This window comes from Leishmania martiniquensis, chromosome 17 (genome assembly GCF_017916325.1).
Source record: "Leishmania martiniquensis isolate LSCM1 chromosome 17, whole genome shotgun sequence".
Classification (NCBI taxonomy): Eukaryota; Euglenozoa; class Kinetoplastea; order Trypanosomatida; family Trypanosomatidae; genus Leishmania; species Leishmania martiniquensis.
Window position 1 is genome coordinate 175,475 of NC_090152.1, and position 21,410 is coordinate 196,884.

A 21,410-nucleotide genomic window follows, 5' to 3' on the forward strand; every position below is an offset into this window, starting at 1 on the left:
TAAAGGACATTCGGCAGCCTCACCAGGGGAGAAACTGCAAAGCAGCAAGCAAAATAGGCTCAAGTTTGGGGAGGGGGGCGGGGCACAGAAGCTAGTGCCGCCCGCTGCCGGCGCTGAAAGGAGACGACTGGGAACAAGGTCCTTTCTTCCATACGCCGAAAATGCAGCGACCGGGGTCGGCATTTGGTGCTCAGCTGGTTCGGCTCGGGGGCGCGTGGCTTTCCAATTCGCGTGTGCTGGCGGGGAGCGCGGGCCCGGCCCCCCCCCCGGGGCTTTCGGCGGCCGCGCCCACCCCCGGGGCGGGACCCTGGGGCCCCAAGGGGAGGCCTGCCCCTCCACACCGACGGGCGGGCGGCCTTGGCGGGGGGCGAGGCGCGGGCGCCGCCCGCTAGGGGCCTTGGTAGGGGGGGGCGCGGGGGGCCCAAAAGGGGGGGCGCCGCGAAGGAAAAGGGGCGCCCCCGCCAAAGCCACGCGCGACCGCAAGGCCGCGGCACGCCACAGCACACAGCGCCCCCCCACCAGGCGGTTTTCCAGAGGGCCACTTAAGGTCACAGCGCTGCAATGCCGCAGCTTACCGAAGAGGTCGACAGCCCACCCAATGCCGGGGCCTGCGGCACACACAATGCACGTTAGCCTTCTGCCTCGATGCCGCTGTCCAGCGCTGCATTCGTGTAGCTGTTGCTCTTGTGCTTCGGGGTGAAGCGGAACTCCTTCTCGACAGGTCCAAGCAGCAGCTCACTTATGCGGATCCAGTCTGTCACGCTGTCGCTTGACATTAGCGTCTCCAACTCATTGCGGCCCTCATAGAACGGCGGGCGCTCGTTGATGCGCTGAGGCAGCCGCTCCAGTAGCCCTACCGGCACATAGCGGTAAAGGAACGACAGCCACTCACACAGGAAACGCCGCGTTGTCATCACACCGCGCTCGTCCGCCCCCCAGTGAGCCATTCCACATCTGCAGAACTCTTTCAACATGTCCAGCCGCTCTGAGCTGCTGATGTCCTTCACTTGGCCGCTCTTGATCTCTTCAAACAGCCACGGCTTGATGAGGGCGCCGCGGCCGATCATATGCGAGGAGATGTGCGGCTGCCGCTCCCGGTGCTCCAGAACGTCTTCCAGAGACATGATGTCGCCGTTGCCAATCACCGGCAGCGAGGTGTGCTGCGCGCAGCGGTCCACATAGTCCCAGTTGGCTAGCTTCGTGTAGCGCTGCTTGTAAGAGCGGCCGTGCACTGTCACCGCTGCAGCACCCCAGGTCGGGTACTGGTGGATTTGCTGGTGCAGGGTCGGCATTTCCTCGTCGAGGCCGATGCGGCACTTGATCGCGACAGGGCGGCTCTGGTGAACCGCCAGGTTCTCCACGACATCACGTAGCCGGCCCGTGCGCCTCCAAAGCCCGCAGCCGCAGCCGGACTTCACAATCCTCTCCACCGGACAGCCGCAATTGATGTCGAGGAAGTTGTACGAGAAGTCTGATGCCTCCAACGCCTGCGCAATTGTCGCCGCCTCCTCTGGACGAGAGACAGCCAGTTGGATGCCGAAGATGTCCTCGCTCTCGTGCCGGCGCAGCAGTGACCACTCGTTCTTCTGCAGCCGATTCAGGTTGAAGACCACCGCCATCTCGCTCAGCGTGACGTCCGCGCCGTATGACTTGCAGATGCGGCGGAAGGGCAGATTACCGACGGTGGTCAGTGGCGCCAGTACCAGCTTCTCAGCGAACAAACCGCGAGAGCTTGACTGGCGCGCAATCACCTCGCGCAGGCTCTCCTGCGTCCTGGCGGGGAGGACCATCCGCTCATCGCTGCTGGATTTCGTGGCCGCGTCAGGTGCCGGTGCCCCTGTCACAGGCGCCTCCCCGGTCGAGGGGCTGCGCTCACGTTTCTGTCCAATCGCCAGAGGCCTGGTCTCCTCGGTGGCCGTCGCTGCCACTGATTGCTCGGTTGTCTCCCCCGTCGTGGCGTCGGCGGATGCAGCGCCGTCCTTGCCGGTGGGACTGTGTTGCTGCTCCCGCTGCGGCTTAGGGTGCCGCTGCTTCGTTTCACGAACAGCCTTCTTAATCTTCTGCAGCGTCGCCCCGAGAAAGAAGTTCTTCTCCCCTTCCCACGTGGGGCGCTGCGTGCCTGGGACGAACTCCGAGTGCTCGCGCGCAGCACCCTTGTTCATGCCGCGCGTGCGACCCTCCGCGTCAAGGCTGACGCGCGCCGGGGCTGGGCGCAAGAACTCCGCCCTCACAGGGCACACACCCTTTTCTGTCGTGATGGGCGGGCGAGCGGTGAGCGGGGGAGCGGGCATCACCGCTGGCGCCGGCTGCTGCGGCAGCGGCGCCGCGACACTTCGGATAGAGGCGTGCGCACACACAGCCACCCTCACCGGAGTCGGCTCGATCGGTATCGGCTCACTCATTGCCTACTTTGCACGAGGAGGTGAGGAAGTCTCGAAAGTTCGGCGCCTGCGCGCGTGGCCCGCACAGCACCGTTTTTTTTCTCTTCGCAATCTGACTGCTGGTGCGCGTGCGCGTGGGCCGAAAGGATTGTGAACAGAAACGAACGTCAACGTCAAGAAAGGACAGACGAGAGCCGAATAGAGAGAGGGGACGCGAACAGATGCGCAGACATCGCAGGGCGGACACCAACGCTTCCGCAATGGTGTGTGTGTGGGGGGGGGGGGGGCGAGGAGGCTGAAGAAAGAGGAGCGGGTGGAAGCGGTGGCATCGCGGTCTCTTCCCCCCCCCTCCCCCCTCTGTCTACTTAGAAGACCCCTTACATGTCAGAGTTGGCGTGCACACAGTGCCCTCAAAACGGTAACGCTATCGAACATGCCTCATTCCGTCTGTGTGTGTGTGTGTGTGTAAGTCAGCGGGCGACTTCCGTCGGAGAGCAGCGCAAGAAGCGTAGTATAACAGTAGGGCGCGCGGACTCTTCTACACGATGCAGCTGTAGCTGCCGCCGTCACTACCACTGCGATGCTCTGCGCGCAAAGAGGCGTGTGTCCCCGCTCACTCAGACTCTCGCGCTGCCCTCGCCCTTCGGTGAAACAGCTCGAGAGAAAGGGAGAAGATGGAGACGCCGGGTGCGGTGATGTGTCACACGTGCTCGACGTCATGAGCAGAAGCCCAGTGGTCGACGCCCGATGCCTTCTCCCGCCCCCAAGCACCGCTTTTTTTTCCTAAACACACGCACAGGGTGGTTTCTGTCCAGGCCAAAGAGGGCGAGCGGCTGCTTGGTCACCGTCAGCGGTTCTCTGGCGGCAACGAAAGAGTGTCTTTTGTGGCACCTCCCCAACACACACACACACGCACGCAGAGAGAGAGAAGCTTACTCCTACCTAGGCCACTTTAGAGCGGCTGCACGGAGGGGTTATAGCTCAGCTTCGCGACATCCATGCCGATGTCTGCCGGGCCAAACTTCGACGGCATCAAATCTGCAAGGCGTACCACCTTCGCTCGTTTCGCGTCGAAGGTCACAAGCACCACCATGAACTCTTCGAAATTCTGCGAGAGGTCGGCCACCTCGACCAGCAGCTGCCGGCACAGCCCACACGGCGTACAGAAAGTTTCAGCTGGAGGCGGGTGTGACAGAGCAGCGCCGCCGTAGCTACGGCCGTACACAGCCACAGCAGTGGCACGTCGACGCCCCTCCACGTTCGCTCGCACTATAGCGCAGCGCTCAGCACAGCACGACTGCAGCGTGCAATTCTCGTAGTTGCACCCGGTTGTGACGCTGCCGTCGTCGTGGAGGAGGGCAGCGCCAACGGAGAAGTTCGAGTAGGGCGAGTAGGAGCTCTTGTGCGCCGCCACAGCCGCCGCCGCCGCCCGCTGCATCTCCGCCGGCAGCTTCGTAAGGGACATGAGCTGATTCAGCACCACCGGTGAAGACCACTTGCTGACGGGCATCGTCGCCTCCTGTTCGTCCTGCATGGACGGGCGCAAACTAGTTTCGCACTGCTCTTCTGCGCTTCGATGAAATCGGCAGCCGTGTAGGCCCCCCCGCCCGCCCCTCCCTTTCCACTCGGCTCAGCAGGAGGTCGCAACCGATACAGAGGCAAGACGGCACACACGTAATGGAGAAGGCGGGAGGAGGCTGAAGCAATACGCCAATAGGGAATGTGAAAACACACACACACTATGGAGCACAGGATGGTGTTCAGTCGCACCTGGGCGTGCGTGAAAGGGCAAAAAAAGGGGGGAGGGGGGAGGGCACATACAGATCTAGAGGCGCCCATGCACGCACACAGCGCGCGGCTTTGCCTCCAACAAGGAGGAGATGGCGAGGTGACGCGGTCGGCGTTTCAGTCGCCGTGTCTGCTTATCCCGATGCCGCTGCCCTGCACGCTCTGGCAGCCCGCTTCTACAAGGGGACACGCGCACCATCGCACGCATGCATACGCGCACAGGGCAGCTGAAGGCGCCACCGTGTCGCAGAGGCGCTGATCACATCACAGCGACTGCTTTTGTTTTTTTCTTCCTCTTTGGCAGCAGAGGTCTGTGAATCCGCCAAAAGGGATGACGGCAACGCGAGAGTCTGAGTGAGCGGGGGCACACGCACCGCGCACTGAGCGGTGCATCGCAGTGGCGGTGGCGGTGGCGGTGGCGGGGGGAGCCCAGTGCCCTCCCATTCTGTGTGTAAGGAGCAGGCCAAGCAGCCCTCCGCACCCCCTCCCTCCCTGCCCCCAATACCTCTTCCCGCCCATGCTGCACCACCTCTGCTGGCGGCACAGGGCCCGGTGCCTGCGGCGTAGAGTGTGTGTGTGTGTGTTGGCTGCCGCGGAGTTCGATGGCCATGCGCTCTGCATGGCGGCGAGTGGGGACCACACCCGTGACGCAATGGCGAGGAGAGGCGCTTCCCGAAGAAGTACGCTGTGCCGATGCGGTCACACCTCTCCCCTCCCTGAGCACCTGCAGCGTCGGATAGACTTGTGTGAACATCAGCACCGGGGAGTGGGGCGATAGGCGAGAGGAATCAAGGGATTATCGAGGAGACGAGCAAGCGGCAGGCAGACCTACGCGGTTGGGACGCGCTACACACCAACACGAGCCTCTTGCCCATGAGGGAGAGCGTAGCTGAGGGTGTGTCGCGAACGGGCGTGCGACGAGAGGCTGCCCTTTCGCCCCCATCCTCGCCTGCCATGTGAAGCGCCGAGCACTGTTCCTCTGCCCCTCCCCGTGAGAAGCCGTGGCCCTCCTCTACGCCTTCCGTTTCCTCGCTTCCTTTGGTCAGCATGCCTAAGCGCCAGTTGAGGCGGAGCGCGTCGGGAGAGCTGACGTAGACTCCGCCATGGCGTGCTGAGTCATGGGGTCGACTCCCATGCTCTCTAGCATGGCCCAGTAGGCGTGTATGAACGCCGCGACGAACGCTACAAGCGTGTACTCGGAGACTACAAACATAGGAATCACCTGCAGGCTACGCGCCCAGCCGCCACCGCGGGTGCTGCTGTGACGCTGGCTCCTGTTACTGTGCCCACCATCTCTGTGCACCGCGACTTGGCGCTGCAGCTGCCGGAGTGCTGCTGCTCGCCTGTACTCCTCCACGGCCACCGCACTTGTTAGTACCACCACTGCCTGGTCTGTCGGCAACTCCAGTGCGGCCTGTACCTCGTCTGCGGAAGCCTCGTTCAGCAGCCGGCAGAAGGACCAGAAGGGAACACAGTAGGACTCCTCCACTGCGAAGTCGAGGTACACCTCCTCCACCGCCCCGATTGTGCACCACCCACTCGCCTCCAGTTCCACGTAAAACGCCTCCGCATCCATGAGCAGCACACTCAGCTGATGTGCTAGTAGAGGAGCCACGGACCCACTGCTCGGCGCTAGGACTGCAGCACCAGCACCAGCACCAGCCGCCGAGGCTGCGGATGAGGAGCTCACCCGCCCGTTGACGATGCTGAAGCTGCTGCCGTTCTCATCGGCTTCACCAGAAGCACCAGCCCCGCTCGCGCTGACCGGAAGGTCCTCGTGCAAAGCTGTTGCGCTCGAGTGGGCAGAGTATGAACGTCCGCCAGAGGGCAGAGGCCGTGCCGGGGGTGCCATCGCTGACCTGTGCGGCCCTGAAGATGAATGCACCGGTGAGACATCCGCAGCGGGTGGGCCGTCCACGGCGGTCCTCCTGCGGCTATCGGGCGGAGCACCGCCTGCGCTGGGGACCGTTCTGGCGTCCACCGCTGGCAATGTCGACGCGACTGCCGGCGTGCCCTTAGATATGATGTCGCCACCACCTAGCGCGATCGGAGCGCAAGGCGGCGCCGCGCTTCGAGAGTGCGATGGCAGCGTCGGGGGCGTCTTCGCGCAGCCTTGCAAAGCGGCGGGCGTGCCGTCGGAAGGAGGCGGCCGCGCTGTCGATGTCCTCTTGGGGCTATCGCTGAAGCAGAGTGAGGCGGTCAGCGGCGATGCTGGCACTAGGGCCGCAACCTCCAGCTGCAGGGCTGCGTCATCCATATCAGGCGACGCTACCACCGCACCGGCATCTCCTCTAGGCGTGGCAGACAGCATCGATGGGGGATGCCCTGGCGTGCTGTCCCGCGAGACGGAGACGACTACATCGTCGCCGTCGACCGACGCGTCGGCGCTAGCAGCCTCTGTGGAAAGCAAAGTAGCTGACAAGCGTAGCCGCAGCGACTGATGGGTTACGTACGACGAATGGCGCAGGCGAGCGGCATTGCCGAGCTTCATGTCAGTAGTGGTGGTCATACTGCGTACACGACGCTCGAAGCGCTGCCGCTCGTGTCGGCGATCCCGCTCCTGATGCTGCACAAGTCGCAGCATCCACTCCGCAAAGTGCGCCGCCGCCGCGTGGCGAACGCTGTCTGTGACGGGCCGGCGAACTGCCGGCCGAGGCCACGCATAGAGCGAGGAACTTGGCATCCGCGGCATGGCGCCATCGCAAGACGTCACTGCCGTCATGCCTATCGTGCCCGCAAGAGGAGCGGGGCCACCCGCTGGGGCGTTCCGAAGGGCCTCACGGAAATGTAAGAGCATAAAAGACGGCACACTCTGATTGTGCGGCTGCAGATGCGCAGGCGGCGACGAGGAACCGCCACTGACGGCGCTCGACGACGCAATAGGACGTCGACGTGTGCGCCAGGCACCGCCATCTTCGGTGCTGCCGCCGTGGTAACACGGTGGCTGCGCAGCACCGGCTGCGGTGGCGCTCTCACTCTCGATGCGTTCGCCCACCTGAAGGCAGCGGTGCCAGCAGTGCAGTGCCGCGTAGGTTTGTAGTACCTCTGCAAGCTGGTCCGGCAGGACATCCCGGCCGACCGTCTTGATGCCCCAGTCCATGAAGAAACTAATGTCGGTGGAGTTGATGCGACCATCGCGGTCGTTGTCGAGCATGTACAGCAATGAGACGCGGTAAAGACTTACCCACAGTGGATCCGGCAGATATCGCAGAACGTCACGTAGCTCGTCAAGCGTGTAGTACTCGGGCGTCAGCGACACAAGCGGCCCGAAGGAGGCGGGTGGCGGAGGAAGATGCGAATCGGCCGAGCGAGCCTGCGGAAAAGAAGATGGGGCACGATGCTCTACGCCCGGCAGTGGCAGCGCGGCGGCTGCGGCTGAGCCATTGGTGCTGGACGCCAACGTCGCTCGGCTATAGCCACATGCGCATAGCAGCTCGTCCTCATCCGCCTGCTCCTCCTCCTTGAGTCTGAGTAAGGCGCGCTGCACCGAAGACTCCGCGTAGGAAGCGGCTTGGCCCATTGCAGACGTTCACGGGTGCAGTGGTCGGGCGGCAATGTACGCCGACGGGATGGGTGCTGCTGTGAAGCAGCAGGCCTTTCCTTCGATGTTCTTTTTCCTGGAAAGCGGTGAGAAAGGGAGAGAGAGTGTGTGTGTGCGCGCGCAGAAAAGATCTGCGCGTCAGTCGCCGCAGGCCCTTCTGTTGCCCCCCCGCCCCCTTCCCTCCCTCACGCGCGCTCTTCTCTTGATCTAGCAGTCCACAAAGTGGTGGCGGTGCCGCCGTGTCAGCGAAGGGGAACGTTCCTCCTCCCCCAGCCGGTGCCCTCTCACTACCTCCGCCTAAGCGCGCGACTGGAAGTGAGACAGGGAGAGAGTGAGAGAGCGAGCGAGCGAGCGAGCGGCACCGGCTCTATTTTTATATCGCTTCTCCGCCGTTGTTTGCGCGGATTCTCCTCCGCAACGGATAGTCGCGTATGCGAAGAAGGAAGTGTTGCGCGTGTTCGTGTAGTTGTCGAAGGGAGAGAGGGAGGGCGATAGAAATAGGGGGGAAGAGGGGCGGACTGCGAAGCGACGCAGTGGCCGTGCGGACAGAAGCGAGTCGGGGACGTAGAAAGGGATCCCTCTCCCCCTCGCCCATCGACTCCGAAGGAAGCGGACCAAAAAAAAGGAGTCTGCGCTCCGCATTCAGCGGCGGGGCGCGGTCGTGTCTCATGGTGTTCAGCTCGCTTTTCCACCATGAAAAGATGTGCTACATGCCGCGTGGAGAAGAGGCGGTGAGGGCGGTAGACGGGCGTTACCGTTGGAACGGAAAAGCCGCACCGCTTCCCCCGCCGCATGTGCACGCATGCGTGCGGAAAGGGGTGAAACGTTTGCTGTCGGTGTCTGCGGGTAGGCTCGAAAAGGGTGCGCATCACGGGTCCTTCACAGTAGGGGAAGGGGGCATCAGTCCAACAGAGAGAGAGGGGGGGTATACTGCCCCCGAAGCAAAGGTGTAATGGAGGGGGGGTCTCTGCCCGCTCTCTTGCGATGCGGAGGGAAGCGGTGAGCAGAGGGTCAAAGCCGCCGGTGCTGGGAGAGGGATGCGCAGGAGGTGTGCAGCAGAGGGAGGAGGAGGAGATGGCCCGACGAAGCACAGCGAAAGAGGAGGAGTGAGTGCGCTGAGAACGTGCATAAAGCGCACAAACTTCGGTGGAGACACTCACCCCCTCCCTCCCCCCTGCTTACTTCTGCCGATGCTTCAGCGCCTCCAGCACCACAATAGTGATGATGCACACCAAGATGGTGACCGCGAAGAAGATGATCAGTCGGTCACGAGCTATTTGGCGCATAAACCTCTTCAGCTCCGCGCTCACACGCCCGAGCTCCGAGTGCATCTCCTCTAGCATATCATTGGCCTGCCTGATCTGCTCCGTCTGCGCCCGCAGCTTCGTGGCCGCCTCGTTGCCGACCGTCTCGGTCTCGTTCAGCATCCTTTCCGAGAGCCCAAGAGACTGCAGCGTGCTGTGCTGCAGCGCATTGATACGCGTCGCTGCGTGGCGAGCCTCTGCACGGCTCGACATGGCCGGGCCCTCTCCGCCTTCAACGTCGGCGTCGACGCCCTCACGCGGTGACCAAAGAGCGCCGGCAACGCTTTCCACGGCTCTGAAAGACGCACCCGAAGCGCTGGCGTTGCGCGGACCTGAAGCCAACGACTCACTGACGGCGGCCGCCACAGCTACGGCGGTGCTGCGGGCGGCGCGCTCCTTGCTCTGCTGCACCTGCGCACGCAGTAGTTCAGCCTTTCTCGCATGCGCGCTGGCGTGTGCCTCGTATACGTCGCGCTCCGCGTCGTCCAGCAGCCGCATCTCTGCACGAAGCTGCTGCAAGAGCCGGTTCACTCTCCGCAGCAAGTCTTGCGCTTTAGCGAACGCCGCCGCACGTGCAGACGGCGAGTTGGCATAACCCCCTTCTCTACCGCCGCTGCCGCTGCTGCTAACGCCGGCGGCGGTCTGCTGGTATGATGCGTCCACGTCACGGATAACTGCCTCCACCTGTCGCTCCAGGTCTAGCAGCTCTTCGTGATACAGAGCTGCGTCTGTCATGGCGCTGCAGTGTCGCGCTCTCGAGAAGACTCTGTGCGCGAGTATGGATAGAGTGATGGTGCTCCAGAGAAGGACGAAGTACTTCCCTAGGCACCCTTTTTGTTGCTGTTGCGCGCACTGACCCGCATGTTGCAGTGGTTGCCAAAGCAGCAGCCGGTCGTGTGCTTGCCGCCTCGTCAGCAGACGAGGAAGGGGGAGGGGAGGGGGGTAACGCGCACGCGGGTGGATACCACATCGAATGGAGGAGACAGAGAAGAGAGAGAGAGAAGAGGGACAGTGAGGACGGCAGGGGGCAGGTGACACTCGAAACATATCCGCAGAGACGTTCGCACAGTCGAGGCGACGTCACTGGAAGGATGCTGGCAGCCCATCGATGAGCGGGGAGGGGAAGGCGACGAGGGGTGGGGAAGCAGAAAGCGCGGCGACTCAGCGCGTGCATGTATGCAGGCGGAAAAGAGGCGAGAGACTGAAAGCGAAGCGCTGAGAGAACTCTCTGGGAGCGATGTGCGTGTGGGACGGTGGCGACGGCGGGTCGCACGTGCGCGCGCATCGCTCACAGTCCTGCACCTCCGCCTTTTTTGCCCATTGCGGCTCGGCGACGCTGTCGACTCCGCGTCCCCATAGAGGTGTCATCTCTTTGGTGTCGCGTTGCTGTTGGACTGCCCTTCCCTCTCTCCTGCTCGTTGCATCGACGTATCTGTTGGCCGCGAGAGCGGCAGGTTTTCTATCGTGCGGTACGCACGCCGCACCATTACGATGGCACGTTGAATAGGGGAGCAAAGCTCCCCGTCGATGCATCGCACGCGCATTGTTGGAAGAACGGCATCAGAGCACCAACAAGAGCCATCACAGAGGACCAAAAAGGCAAAGAAGAAAGGTCGGCAGCATCTGATACCGCCATGGAGTAGAAAGGGGCGTGGGAGGGGAAGGGGGGAAGACTGCAGGTGACGAGAGGACTGAACGCCCCCCCTCACACCTCTACATGAGGGCAGCGGCGTGCTTGTCGGTAGCAAGACATCCTCTCGGGCACGCGAAGGACCGACAGGCCGCACCCATGCCGCCGGCACGCCCACATGTGAGCGTTGCACCCATACAAAGAAAGGGAGGAGGGGAAAGAGACCTGTCTATGCACTGGCACAGCATCAACCAGTGAAGCCACCTGGACACGCCATCCCCCTCCTCGCCTTCCCTCGCCGTTAACCTCAGCGTCTTCCTCGTTGCCTCCGCTCCCTTCTCGTATCCTCCCCTCCCCCTCCACCCTCTCTTCATGACCACCAGCAGGCGAGAGAAAGGGGAAGAGATGAACAGAAATTAAGCAGAGGTCCAGCGTGCGACGCATAGCACACACGCACACGAAAAAAAAACGCTACTGGCAGCCACGGAAGACTCACACGGACACGGCGACAGTCTGCTGTGGCAGAGGGTGGGTACAAGAGCATCTTTCCTATGGAGAGCAACTGGTACTCAGTAGGCGGCCAGGGCAACGGCAACGCGCCAGTACGCTTGTGGGTGGAACTGTCGAAACAAAAAAAAAAAGCGATCGTGCTCGGGCAACGCGATGAGCAGCACCCACTGTCGCTTTCCACTCGCACAGGGGACGAGCGCTCGAGGCGATGGAGCGAGGGGGTGAACGGCGCCACGGGAGGGAGGCGACAGGTGGAAAAGGGGGGAAGAGGGAGCGGCGGACAGCACGGCACTTCAACGTCGGTTGCGGGCGGCGCCCTGCCGAGAGACAGACACCATCGAAGCGCTCACCAAGGGGGCACTGGCCGAGAAGCAGAAGCGGGCGAGTTGAAAGCGCAGGCCGCTCGCCTTTCCAAAGCAAGCCGTTGCGTTGCCACTGAAGGCGAGAGCAAGGAGGTCGAGAACGCCTTGGCGACACCGACAAAGAGAGAGAGAGAAATACGCTTGTGAGCAGGCAGACAACCGCATCGACGCAGCGCGGCTTCGATGGCCCGCGCACGTTATCGCCAAAGCTAAAAGGAAAACTTTTTGCTATTGCGTCACGGGTGTGGTCCCCACTCGCCGCCATGCAGAGCGCATGGCCATCAAACTCCGCCGCAGCCCATACACACACACACACGCTCTCATGAAAAGGGGGTGGGGGTGATCAGGGGTGAAGGGGGTGAAGGGGCGGGAGGGCTTCGACGTTCAACAGGACAAGGTAAAAAGAGGGGAAGGGGGTTGGCGGCAACGCCAATGCAGCACAAAGAGGACGAAGAGCGGGATGGGGAGGAAAGGCAGGGATACGTCTGACGGCGGTGTCGGGGTGGGGGCCGGGTGGTGCCGGCGCTCAGCCACCGAACGCGTTGCAAAGGGAGGTGGAGAGGAGTGGATTCCTCCCGCCCTGTCATGCTTACTAACAGCTCTACGCGACGTTCAAAGCTGTAAAGAATGGGTGGCGCAAGAGCTCCCTCGCAGTCGGCCGCTGCTTTCGATCCACGGCAAAGATGGCGTTTAGCATATCGATGAGTTCGGCGCTGACGTCAAGGGGTGATGTCGTCATCGCCATGGTTGCGACTGGCGGCACCGCTGTGAATGCGGCGGGGAGGGCGGGTATGGAAGTCGGTGGTACGCTGGTGGTGTTGGGGCTTGAGAGCGCGGCGTCAAGATTAACGGAAAGATCGTCGGTGGCTTGTGTCGATGAAAAGGTCGCCACCAGTGGATCGTGCGGACGCTCGAGGTGAGTTGAGTCGTCTAAGGAGCCGATCTTGAAGAGCAGCGCGATCGGCTCAGGCGAGGAGCCGACCTGCGCGTTGTACCACGGCAGGTGGCCTGTGATTAGCTGCACTACCGAGCAGCCAAAAGACCATATGTCTGACGCCGGCGAGTAGGTCCCCTGCACACACTCGGGGGCCATGTACGCAGCTGTCCCGATGATGGCGCCCGATTCCAGCGTGCGGCTGTTGCCACTAAAAACGAGGCTGGTGCCAAAGTCTGTCAGCTTCACCGTACCGTCGGAGCTCAGTAGCATATTTGCGGGCTTCACGTCGCGGTGGATGACACCGCGTGAGTGCAGGTACACGAGCCCTGACACCACGTCGCGCGCGTAGCGACGCACGATGCTCTCCCGGAGAGCGCCACGCGGGTGATGACGCAGCACATCCTGCAGCGAGCCTGACGGCATCCACTCCATGTAGATGCGCGCCTTCTCCTTCATCACCATGAAGGCAACCACTCGCACGATGTTAGGGTGAGACAGCTCTGTCAGCACCGAGTACTCCTGCAGCACCTCGCGCACCGCAACGCTAGGGGCCTTGGACGTGTCTAGCGGCAGCTCCTTCGCAGCTAAGTAGCACCCCGTCATCTCGTCCCACGCGCGAAATACCTTGCCATAGCTGCCCTGGCCGAGCGGGATGTCTAGCAGCACCTGGAAACGGTTGACCAGCTGCAGTGTGTCGTTGCATGAGCACTCCTCATTGCAGATCACAACCACATCCTCGTCCTGCAGCAGTGCCTCGATCGACATCTCCGACGACTTCTCCGTGTTAGCGACGCTGTCGCTGTTGTTATTCACACTGGAGTTGTCGGGCGAGATCGAGCCCAACTTCTCATCGCTCGAGCCCAACTCCATCGCCTGCGAGCGCGGCACCCCGGCAGGCGGAGAGCGAAGCATGCGCGCCGAGTTTTGGGCCGTCGCATCAGGACCACTACCGCGGCTTCCTACAGAGCCCGGCGCACTGCCGTCCGACGAGAGTATGCCTTGTACACTACTGCTAGGCCCCTTTGCCGCCAGGATCGTCGACTCGCTCGACATCCTGAGCGCCTTCTCCGCCGCTGCCATGCCGTTGTTGGTGAAGTCGCGCCATTGGCCCCAGAGCCCATCCAGCCCGTCTTGGAAGATCTGGTGAAGAATGGCGGACTCCTTTTCCTCAAAGAGGGCGCACACCGCGTCCACCTGCCGACTCCACATGGGCTGTGCTTCCCCTTTGCTGGTCGCGTGGAACTCGTAAAGGAGCAGCAGCGCTGACAACGCTGCACCGCCCATCGGCGGCGCGGTGGATGTCGAGCTGCCGCCCCCGGTGGCCTGAGATGACGGCTGTTCACCAAGATGCGATTGTCCCGCCCCCTCGGCACAGTCGTCTCGCTGGAGCTGGCTAAGCGCATCGCGGAAGGCGGCGAAGTCGTCCTCTGGTATCAGTTTCAGCGATACGGCCGCCTTCCTCGCAATCTCCGCAGATACCTGCTCTGTTGCCTTGCAATACGACTTGAGAATGCGGACCGTGCGGTTGAACTGGTAGATGGCACCGTAGTGCATCTTCACGAGGCGGCGCGCAGTTTCGGAGGGAAGTCTCACGTCCACTGTCGCGCTGTTCTCTGCGAAAAAGCTGCTGATGCTGCTGCCGCTGCCTGTTCTGACGCTTGGCAGCGGTTCAGCGCTGGCAGTGTGTGTTGTGGCCCCAGGCACCCCCAACCCCGTCTGCGCCGAGTTTACCAACGTGCGCAGGGAAGTGAGGATCGAGTGCACCAGTCGCACCAAGGCGCGGCACGCCACCTGGTACAGTAGGACTGCATTGCGTATTCGTGTGGCTGTCATGATCATGCCGGTTGGACAGGTCAAGACGCGCGGATCGGTCGTCGCGATCGATTTGATGAGCTCCAGCGTGTCGTCGAGCAACTCCTTCCACGTCACTGGTGTGATGCGGCGGGTCGCGGCACCAGAGGCTGAGCTCGCCGTACTGTTGACAGAGCCGTCGTCCGCGTCGCACAAAATCTCGCCGTGCGCCAGGTCCAACGTCGGATGACGGAAGCGGTACTCGCAGAGGGACTCCATATAGGCCGTGTTTGAAATGAAGAAGCCGATTTCTCTTTCATGCAGATCGAGGGAGGGGCTGACGTTTACGGCAGCGCCGTCACTCGCCTGCGAGAACCACAGCTTCGCCTTTCTATTGCGCACTCCTCTTTGCCTCAGCCGCTCCAGGAAGCCGGGGGTCGGCGGCGGCACGTCGCCCATGCTGCCGGCGGTGTTTGTTGGCTTCTCTCGGTTAAATGCGGACCTCTGCCCTGCCGCGGCTTGCTTGATGGGCTGCAACGAGCACGGCAACCGCTCCCCGCTAATGTTCTCCTGCGGGGTGTGCCTGATGACGTCAACGAGATGCGACACCTGAAAAAGCGATCCACCTCCGGCGCGGATGCTCTCGATGAAGGTGCGTGAGCCACGCCAGAGCAAAGCGAAAAGAAGGTTCGATGTCTTGACTATGACCCAAAGCTGCCCCGTTTCGATGCGGTCACACATCTGCGCCACCAGCCAGTCGCACATTTCTTTCTGAGTGCACACGCCATTGTATGAGGTGAGGGACACGATAAAGTCCATTAGCTTTGTCGGCACAGGTGATGCGTCGTTCTTGGTCGCCTCCTTCAACGCAAGGATGCTCTTCGTGCACTGAAAGCGACGCACCTCGATTGGGATGCCCTTCGCCGCCACGTCCACCTCGTCCCTTCCGCGCCGCGCAGAGGAGGCGCCGGACTTGAGCGATGGCGAGTCGGCAGCGGTGCGCCCGCGTGAGAGACCGCCGGTGCGAGAGGCGTTCGCACCGGCACCTCCGCCGAGAAGGTCCTCCCCCGAGCTGCCACGCGCGCTCGCCACGCCAGCAGCCGTGGATGTGAGTAAGCCCTTGTTAACCTTCCCGGCGCACATGGCACCGCCGAAGCCGTCAGTGCCGTCTGCGTTCGCCGCGGCGGCAGCCGCCGCCTCCTCCAAGTCCTGCATCACGCCGCCGTGATCCGACTCCTCTGCCGACGACATGGACGCGTCCAAGCTAAGGCTGTGGCTGCGGCGGCGGTGTCGTCGGCAGAAACAATCTCTGTCGCTCGCGACTCGGTTCAGGGGCGTGCCACAGCCGAACATCGCCTTGTGGGTGTGTCTCGGTGTGTATGTGTGCGTCAATTCGGGGGCCGCCTTCCGTTCTGTTTGGCGCTGTCCTGGGGAAAAGAGGTGAGAGAGGAGATTCGTGTTCGATTGGGTGCCGCAGAGGTGCATGGAGCTCTGTCGCGCGAATTTTTTTTCGTGTCGCTGCTGCGAGGTCAGCTGTGTTAAGCTCGCTATTGCAACTTCGTCGAGTCGAAAAGAGGGCGCGTATGTGTTTGTATGAGAGTCAAGGGAGGGGGCCCTCGGCGCATGCGGGACGTCGAAAGAGAGGAAGACTTGAGTGAGAATAGGGTGGGCTCGAGCAACGCGTTCCGCCTCTCCTCACCCTTTCGCCACGGGTGTGGTCCCCACTCGCCGCCATGCAGAGCGCATGGCCATCGAACTCCGCGGCAGCCAACACACACACACACACACTCTACGCCGCAGGCACCGGGCTCTGTGCCGCCAGCAGAGGTGGTGCAGCATGGGCGGGAAGAGGTATTGGGGGCAGGGAGGGAGGGGGTGCGGAGGGCTGCTTGGCCTGTTCCTTACACACAGAATGGGAGGGCACTGGGCTCCCCCCCGCCACCGCCACTGCGATGCAGCGCTCACGGAAGCGTTTCCTGTCACCAGGAGGAAGGGAGGTGGGGCGCAGCGGGACGCACAAAAACGTTCGTGGCTTGTTTGGGAAAAGAGGCATTTACTTCCTCTGCGTGGCACTGACGCTGACAGTCACGGCGATGCACGTTGGAGAGTGCTCCCACAACCTTGGCGGGCAACAGCGACCACCATACACTTCAGCATAGGCGACCGACAGCCTATCATAGGGTGAGAGGGAGGTGTCGAGGGTGGCCTTTAGTCAGCTCTCTGCCCTCGCTGGCGTAAGCATCGCCGACGAGCACAAAGGCCCACAAGCAGACACACGAGCACGCACAGACGCCTCCCCGCACCACTTAGAGAAGGCGGCAGAGCGGCAAAAGAACGTACCCGCCGCGCTGCTTCTGTTTAGTGTGAGCTCTGTATTAGGGATGGAGGGGAAGGGGCTCGCGAGCGCGATGCACTCGCCCTCTGCATGCAGTACCGAGCAGCGACTGCTAGGCATCCCTCTCCTCCTCCCCCTCTCTCCTTATCAGCTCTCCATTCAAGTACAAGTGCACGCGCACGCCAAGGGAGAGGGGGGAGGAAAAGGGGGGAGTTCCACAGACGCGGAATGTGACGAGGGAGAGGGAGGGAAGGGGAGTGAGGGGCGGACAGAAAGGGGCTTGGCGAGCGGTAGAGGACGCCGTGCGAAAGGGCAACAAGAGCGCGTGCACAATGTGTGTGTGTGTATGTGTGTAGAGCACAGGCACATACAATGCGGCGGCATGGTGTGTTCACCACTCATCCCTCTTTACTGTTGCCGCCCCACTGCCTCTTTTGTCTTCTGCACGTATGGCCGCTGTGCATCGCACCTGAGGCTGCCCTTACCCCCCTTCACCCACATCACTGCTGCAGCCACTGCATGGGGGGTCCGTTGCCGCCGCCGCCCTCTCCTCCGACCCCGCGGCGGCGTCTCCCGTGAATGTGAAGCCCGGCGTCACACCATAAAAAGCCTCACAGGACGCAATGTTCGTGGCATTGTGGTACGCACCGTCGTCCGTCAAAATGGTTCCGACCGCGATGGCGCATCCCCCGCCCCACTCAAGCGCTCTAGCGCCATGCCCCTTGGCGACCTCGCCTGCCGGAACCTGGAGCACGAGTTTATAAACATTCGTCCGCATCATCGCATCCGCGTCGGTGAGGGGTGGCATGTACTCGCTGCATCGGCACACGGGGCAACCGTTATTCTCGTTAACCTCGCCGTCCACGACAGCCGGCTTGTAGTGATAGTGCGAGCCGATGCACTCAACGTGGAAGCAGTGGCCGCACAAGGTGCGTAGAACGGGCAGCGGGCTGAGCAACAGCTGGAGGCAAATCGGGCACACGTCTGTTTCATCGATAAGGGGGTCGTTCCCTGCGCCGCTCGAAAGCCCCTGCCGACTTGCCCCCACTCTGCCGGATGCCTGCGCGTCAGTGTCGCCACTCCTGTTCATCTCGAATGAAACGCTACTGATATTGACGACGGAGCAGCGCTGCTTCCAGTCACGCGGGGGCGCGGGAAGGCCTGCATGCAATTCGGCGGTCAGCTCCGTCTCCTCGTTGAGCGTCGGACACGCAAGGCTCAGCTCTGCCAGCTGATCGACAGGGAGAAGCCAACCGATGGGCATCACGCCGTACGGCGAGACACCCATGACCACCTCCACTGTCATTTCGCCTTCGCCTTCCGCGCAGGCAAACGCGCGCACGGAGTGCACGTTCACCTTGGAGAAGCGGCCGAACGAAAAAGGAGCGCGCACATCCGAGGCGGGGTGCACGGCGCGCAGCAGCCGCATCTCGCTGCTCTTGTAGTAGTAGCAGCTGCATGCCACGCATACGTCGTACCCGATGCAGCCCTCGTACTCGAGCACCACCTCGCTGCGCACACCGCTGTCGAGCACGGCTTGGAAGCTGACACGCCGCTCGGTGACGCAGCACATGTCGCATTGCACGCCGCCGAGGGAGAAGATGATCGGGTTGCTGAGCTGCAGGCGGAACGCATTTGTAGGGTTGATCAGCACCGTCAGCTCACCCCCGCGCGGATCGTAAGTGGGCGATGCCCACTTCTTCACAATCGCTTTCTCTGCCTCGCGCAGCGCCTGCTGGTTGTCGCTGCCCCCGTCATCCTCATCCACAGCCGGCATCTCCGTGAGGGGCAGCTGCATCGACTCTGCGATCAGCTCCAGCTCGTTTCTCGACAAAAAGGGTGCCAGACGGCAGAATCCGTCGTTGAAGGTGCGCCGCTCCGGCTGCTCGATGCACGGCAGCAGTGTATCCACACCCTTCCCTGGCACGGTGTCCGCCACCAAGCGCGCCAGCGGCGTGCTGCAGGGCGCCGAGCTCCGAACGAACTCGTACGCCATGGCGATGGCGTCCTCGCCGCGAGTTTGCGGGCCAAGAAATACCCTCTGCTGTAGCGCCTTACCACGGTCTGAGGTGTCGTCGCTGTCGTCGACGCTTTCATGCAAGAAGCTGCCCTCATCGGCCACAGCGCTCGCGAAGTCCGCCGCAGACGGTGACGACCGTGCCGTGGTGGAGTTGTCGGTGTCATCCTCGCCCGGTGCACCTGGGTGACGCGTCGCGGTGGCCGGCGACTCTGGCGGCACCGTCATGAGTGTCACGAGATGTCCGTTTGCCTCCCCGAGCCACTTGCTGAGGAACTGCCGAAACTGCTCTTCCCGGTCTTCCGCCCACTGTGCCCGCAAGTTCAGCGGGTAGCGCGGCCACGTCAGCACACCGCGACAGATGCGCACAATCTCAGCCGCAGCCTGCTTGATCTGGGCTAAGGACACAGATCCTTGTATGATGACGGACGCGTAGCATGAGAAGAAGAAATTATTGACGCTGTCACGCAAGCGAAAGGCATTGTCCGGCATCCCCACACGTATGCCCTGCTTCACCTCCCTCGAAACAAAGAAGCCCTCCACCACCTCCCCGTCATCCTCTTCGTCATCGTCGTCGCTGTTTGTCTTGCCGTTCGTCACTCCTTCGACGGCGGTCGCGGCACCTTGCTCACACGCCGTTGCTGCGGCCGTCTCGCTCATGCGGCAGCAAGCGTGCAAGTCCGCTCGCGAAGCCGCGTCATCGATCGGCGCAGCGGCGCCCCCTGAGCCCTCACGTGAAGCAAGGCTGCGCAAGTATTCGCTGCGCTGCTCCACTCGCTTACGTCGCAGGGCCATGTAGTAGGCCAACGTGTGCATCGCATGGAAGTAGTTTTCTATTTGCTCCGTGAACAGCTTCGCCCCTACGCATATGAGGTGGCGCAGCCACGCACTGGGGGACTGGTCATAGAGCTCGAGCTGTCGCACCCGCTCCTTTGTTTCGGCATCCTCGTCACTCGACGACGACACGGTCGTGTCCGACGCTGATGAGGTGTGCGGAGCGTCGCAGCCGCTCAACCGTTGGGGGGACCTTCTGCGCCGCTTTTCTGAGCTCGTACGCCGGTGCCGCCGCCGCCGCCCATGCGCTTTGGCAGCCGCTCCTGATGCATGGCAGGAGGACGCAGCCTCGGATTGCAGCAGCGAATTCCTGCCAGGAAATGATGCTGGCGACACAAAGCCGCTACCTTCACGGTTGCTTCCACGGCTGGCAGCGAAATGGGCAGCGGGGTCCGCTGGTAACGTGGCCGAGCCCAATCGATTTCCACCGTCATCATCATCGACCCAATCCGCGGCGGTGGCGGAAGGCAGCGTCATGTCCATGGAAAGCTGTGATACCGGCGCGGCAACCTCACCCACGGCAGAAGTGGCGCCGGTGTTCGATGCAGCCCCCTCGTCGGCGACGGTGGTATGACTCGCATGCGCACCCTCCCCATCATTGTGCTCCATGCCACCTCCGAACAGCGCGCTCTCTAAGAAGGAAATGTCGATCACCTCACCCGCGCGCCGGCGGTTCTGGCGCCGAAACCGCTGCTCTTGCTCGAGGCGGCTATCATCCGGAAGTGACGCTAGGAGTGCTCGCGCTGCCTGGACAGCATTGATGAGCTCGTCCCCGGTGTACGAGATCTCACCCACGGCTTCTTGGAACGCCTCTGCAAAGTTCATTTGGTGACAAGGGTAAGGCGAGGAAGAGGAGGATTACGCGGAGAAAACAAAAAAAAGCGGAGGCGGTCGGCGGCCAGGGTATAAGAGGATGCGCAATTCTTTTGCGCGTGCGTGTGCGTTGGGGGGAGGGGGGAAGGCGCTGCGAAAGCAAAGCGGGAAATAAAAAAATTCAGCAACAGCTGATGGTGAGAGCTAAGGGACGAGAAAAAAAAATTGAGGAGCGTGGCGAGAGAGAGAACGCGGTAAATCGTTCGGTGGAAAGCGAGAAGTGGGGAAGACACACAAACACACTTGGACACTTACTTGCTGATCTTACGTGGGTGGGTCAGTAACGACGGAAGAAAAAAAAATAAAGGTCGTCGAAGGCAATGCGGGGATTCACGGCGCTGATCACATAGCGCGGGCCACAGCGACAACAGCAACGAGGACACAGGAAAAAAAAAGAGCTTCCGCACCACCAGAGGGAGGGGGGAGGGAGAAGAGGCGCGGACAGGCGCGTCTGTACTTTTCGTCCTTCTTTCAATGGTACAGTGTCAATGGAATATATGATATTTAAAAGAGCGGAAGGGTGTGTATGGGTGTGGCTGTGGGAGTTCCTGACTGGCAGTGGCAGAGGGAGCGCCGAGAGATGACTCACGCAGAAGCGGTGGCACGCGTACGATGAGAGCAGAGCTGCCAGTGGCTTCGGAGGGAGATGCAAGTTGGCAAGCGAGCGAGGGCAAAGAGCAGAAAAGTGGAGAGATGGTCGCAGTAATGATAACGGCATTTCGCCTCGTCGTCTATTGCCGCATGCACATGCAAAGCGCGCGCATTAACGCATCAATAGTGCTTCGGGCATGGAAGCACGAATGCGGATCCGCAGATGTCGATACATGTTCGTGGGGGCCATAGCACTTGAGGGAGAGAGGGGAGAGGGGGGAGGGGGGCGGGCCACTGAAAGCAGCCTTCTTGTCCACCCCTCCGTTTGTTGGCTGGTTGGTGTTTTCCGTCTTCGCGTTCGTACGCAGAGAGGCCCCGGCCAGGGGTGAGGCGTTTTTTCAGTGTGTGTGTGTGTGTTGGCGGGCTGAAAAAAAATTGTAGAGATCCGAGATAGGAAATCCAACAAGTGGGAGAGCGTGTGTAGGAAGGTGGGGCACGAGAGCGAGAGGCATACAC

General features: G+C 62.1%; 6 protein-coding genes across 6 annotated transcripts; all 6 read right to left on the minus strand.

Moving 5' to 3' along the window:
• Positions 1-629: 629 nt before the first annotated feature.
• Positions 630-2,402, minus strand: LSCM1_05514 (uncharacterized protein; the record flags this gene model as incomplete). The annotated part of the gene is made up of 1 exon (XM_067322968.1): positions 630-2,402. The coding sequence occupies one exon, from the start codon at positions 2,400-2,402 to the stop codon at positions 630-632; it is 1,773 nt and encodes a 590-aa protein (XP_067179603.1).
• A 931-nt stretch (positions 2,403-3,333) lies between these two features.
• LSCM1_05515 (uncharacterized protein) lies at positions 3,334-3,915 on the minus strand (the record flags this gene model as incomplete). Its single annotated transcript, XM_067322969.1, has 1 exon — positions 3,334-3,915. One exon carries the CDS (start codon positions 3,913-3,915, stop codon positions 3,334-3,336), a length of 582 nt encoding a protein of 193 aa, XP_067179604.1.
• A 1,305-nt stretch (positions 3,916-5,220) lies between these two features.
• Positions 5,221-7,689, minus strand: LSCM1_05516 (uncharacterized protein; the record flags this gene model as incomplete). The annotated part of the gene is made up of 1 exon (XM_067322970.1): positions 5,221-7,689. The coding sequence occupies one exon, from the start codon at positions 7,687-7,689 to the stop codon at positions 5,221-5,223; it is 2,469 nt and encodes an 822-aa protein (XP_067179605.1).
• Positions 7,690-8,888: 1,199 nt separating this feature from the next.
• On the minus strand, positions 8,889-9,749 carry LSCM1_05517 (uncharacterized protein; the record flags this gene model as incomplete). Its single annotated transcript, XM_067322971.1, has 1 exon — positions 8,889-9,749. The coding sequence occupies one exon, from the start codon at positions 9,747-9,749 to the stop codon at positions 8,889-8,891; it is 861 nt and encodes a 286-aa protein (XP_067179606.1).
• Positions 9,750-12,117: 2,368 nt separating this feature from the next.
• Positions 12,118-15,597, minus strand: LSCM1_05518 (uncharacterized protein; the record flags this gene model as incomplete). The annotated part of the gene is made up of 1 exon (XM_067322972.1): positions 12,118-15,597. The coding sequence occupies one exon, from the start codon at positions 15,595-15,597 to the stop codon at positions 12,118-12,120; it is 3,480 nt and encodes a 1,159-aa protein (XP_067179607.1).
• Positions 15,598-17,060: 1,463 nt separating this feature from the next.
• LSCM1_05519 (uncharacterized protein) lies at positions 17,061-20,255 on the minus strand (the record flags this gene model as incomplete). The annotated part of the gene is made up of 1 exon (XM_067322973.1): positions 17,061-20,255. One exon carries the CDS (start codon positions 20,253-20,255, stop codon positions 17,061-17,063), a length of 3,195 nt encoding a protein of 1,064 aa, XP_067179608.1.
• Positions 20,256-21,410: the final 1,155 nt, after the last annotated feature.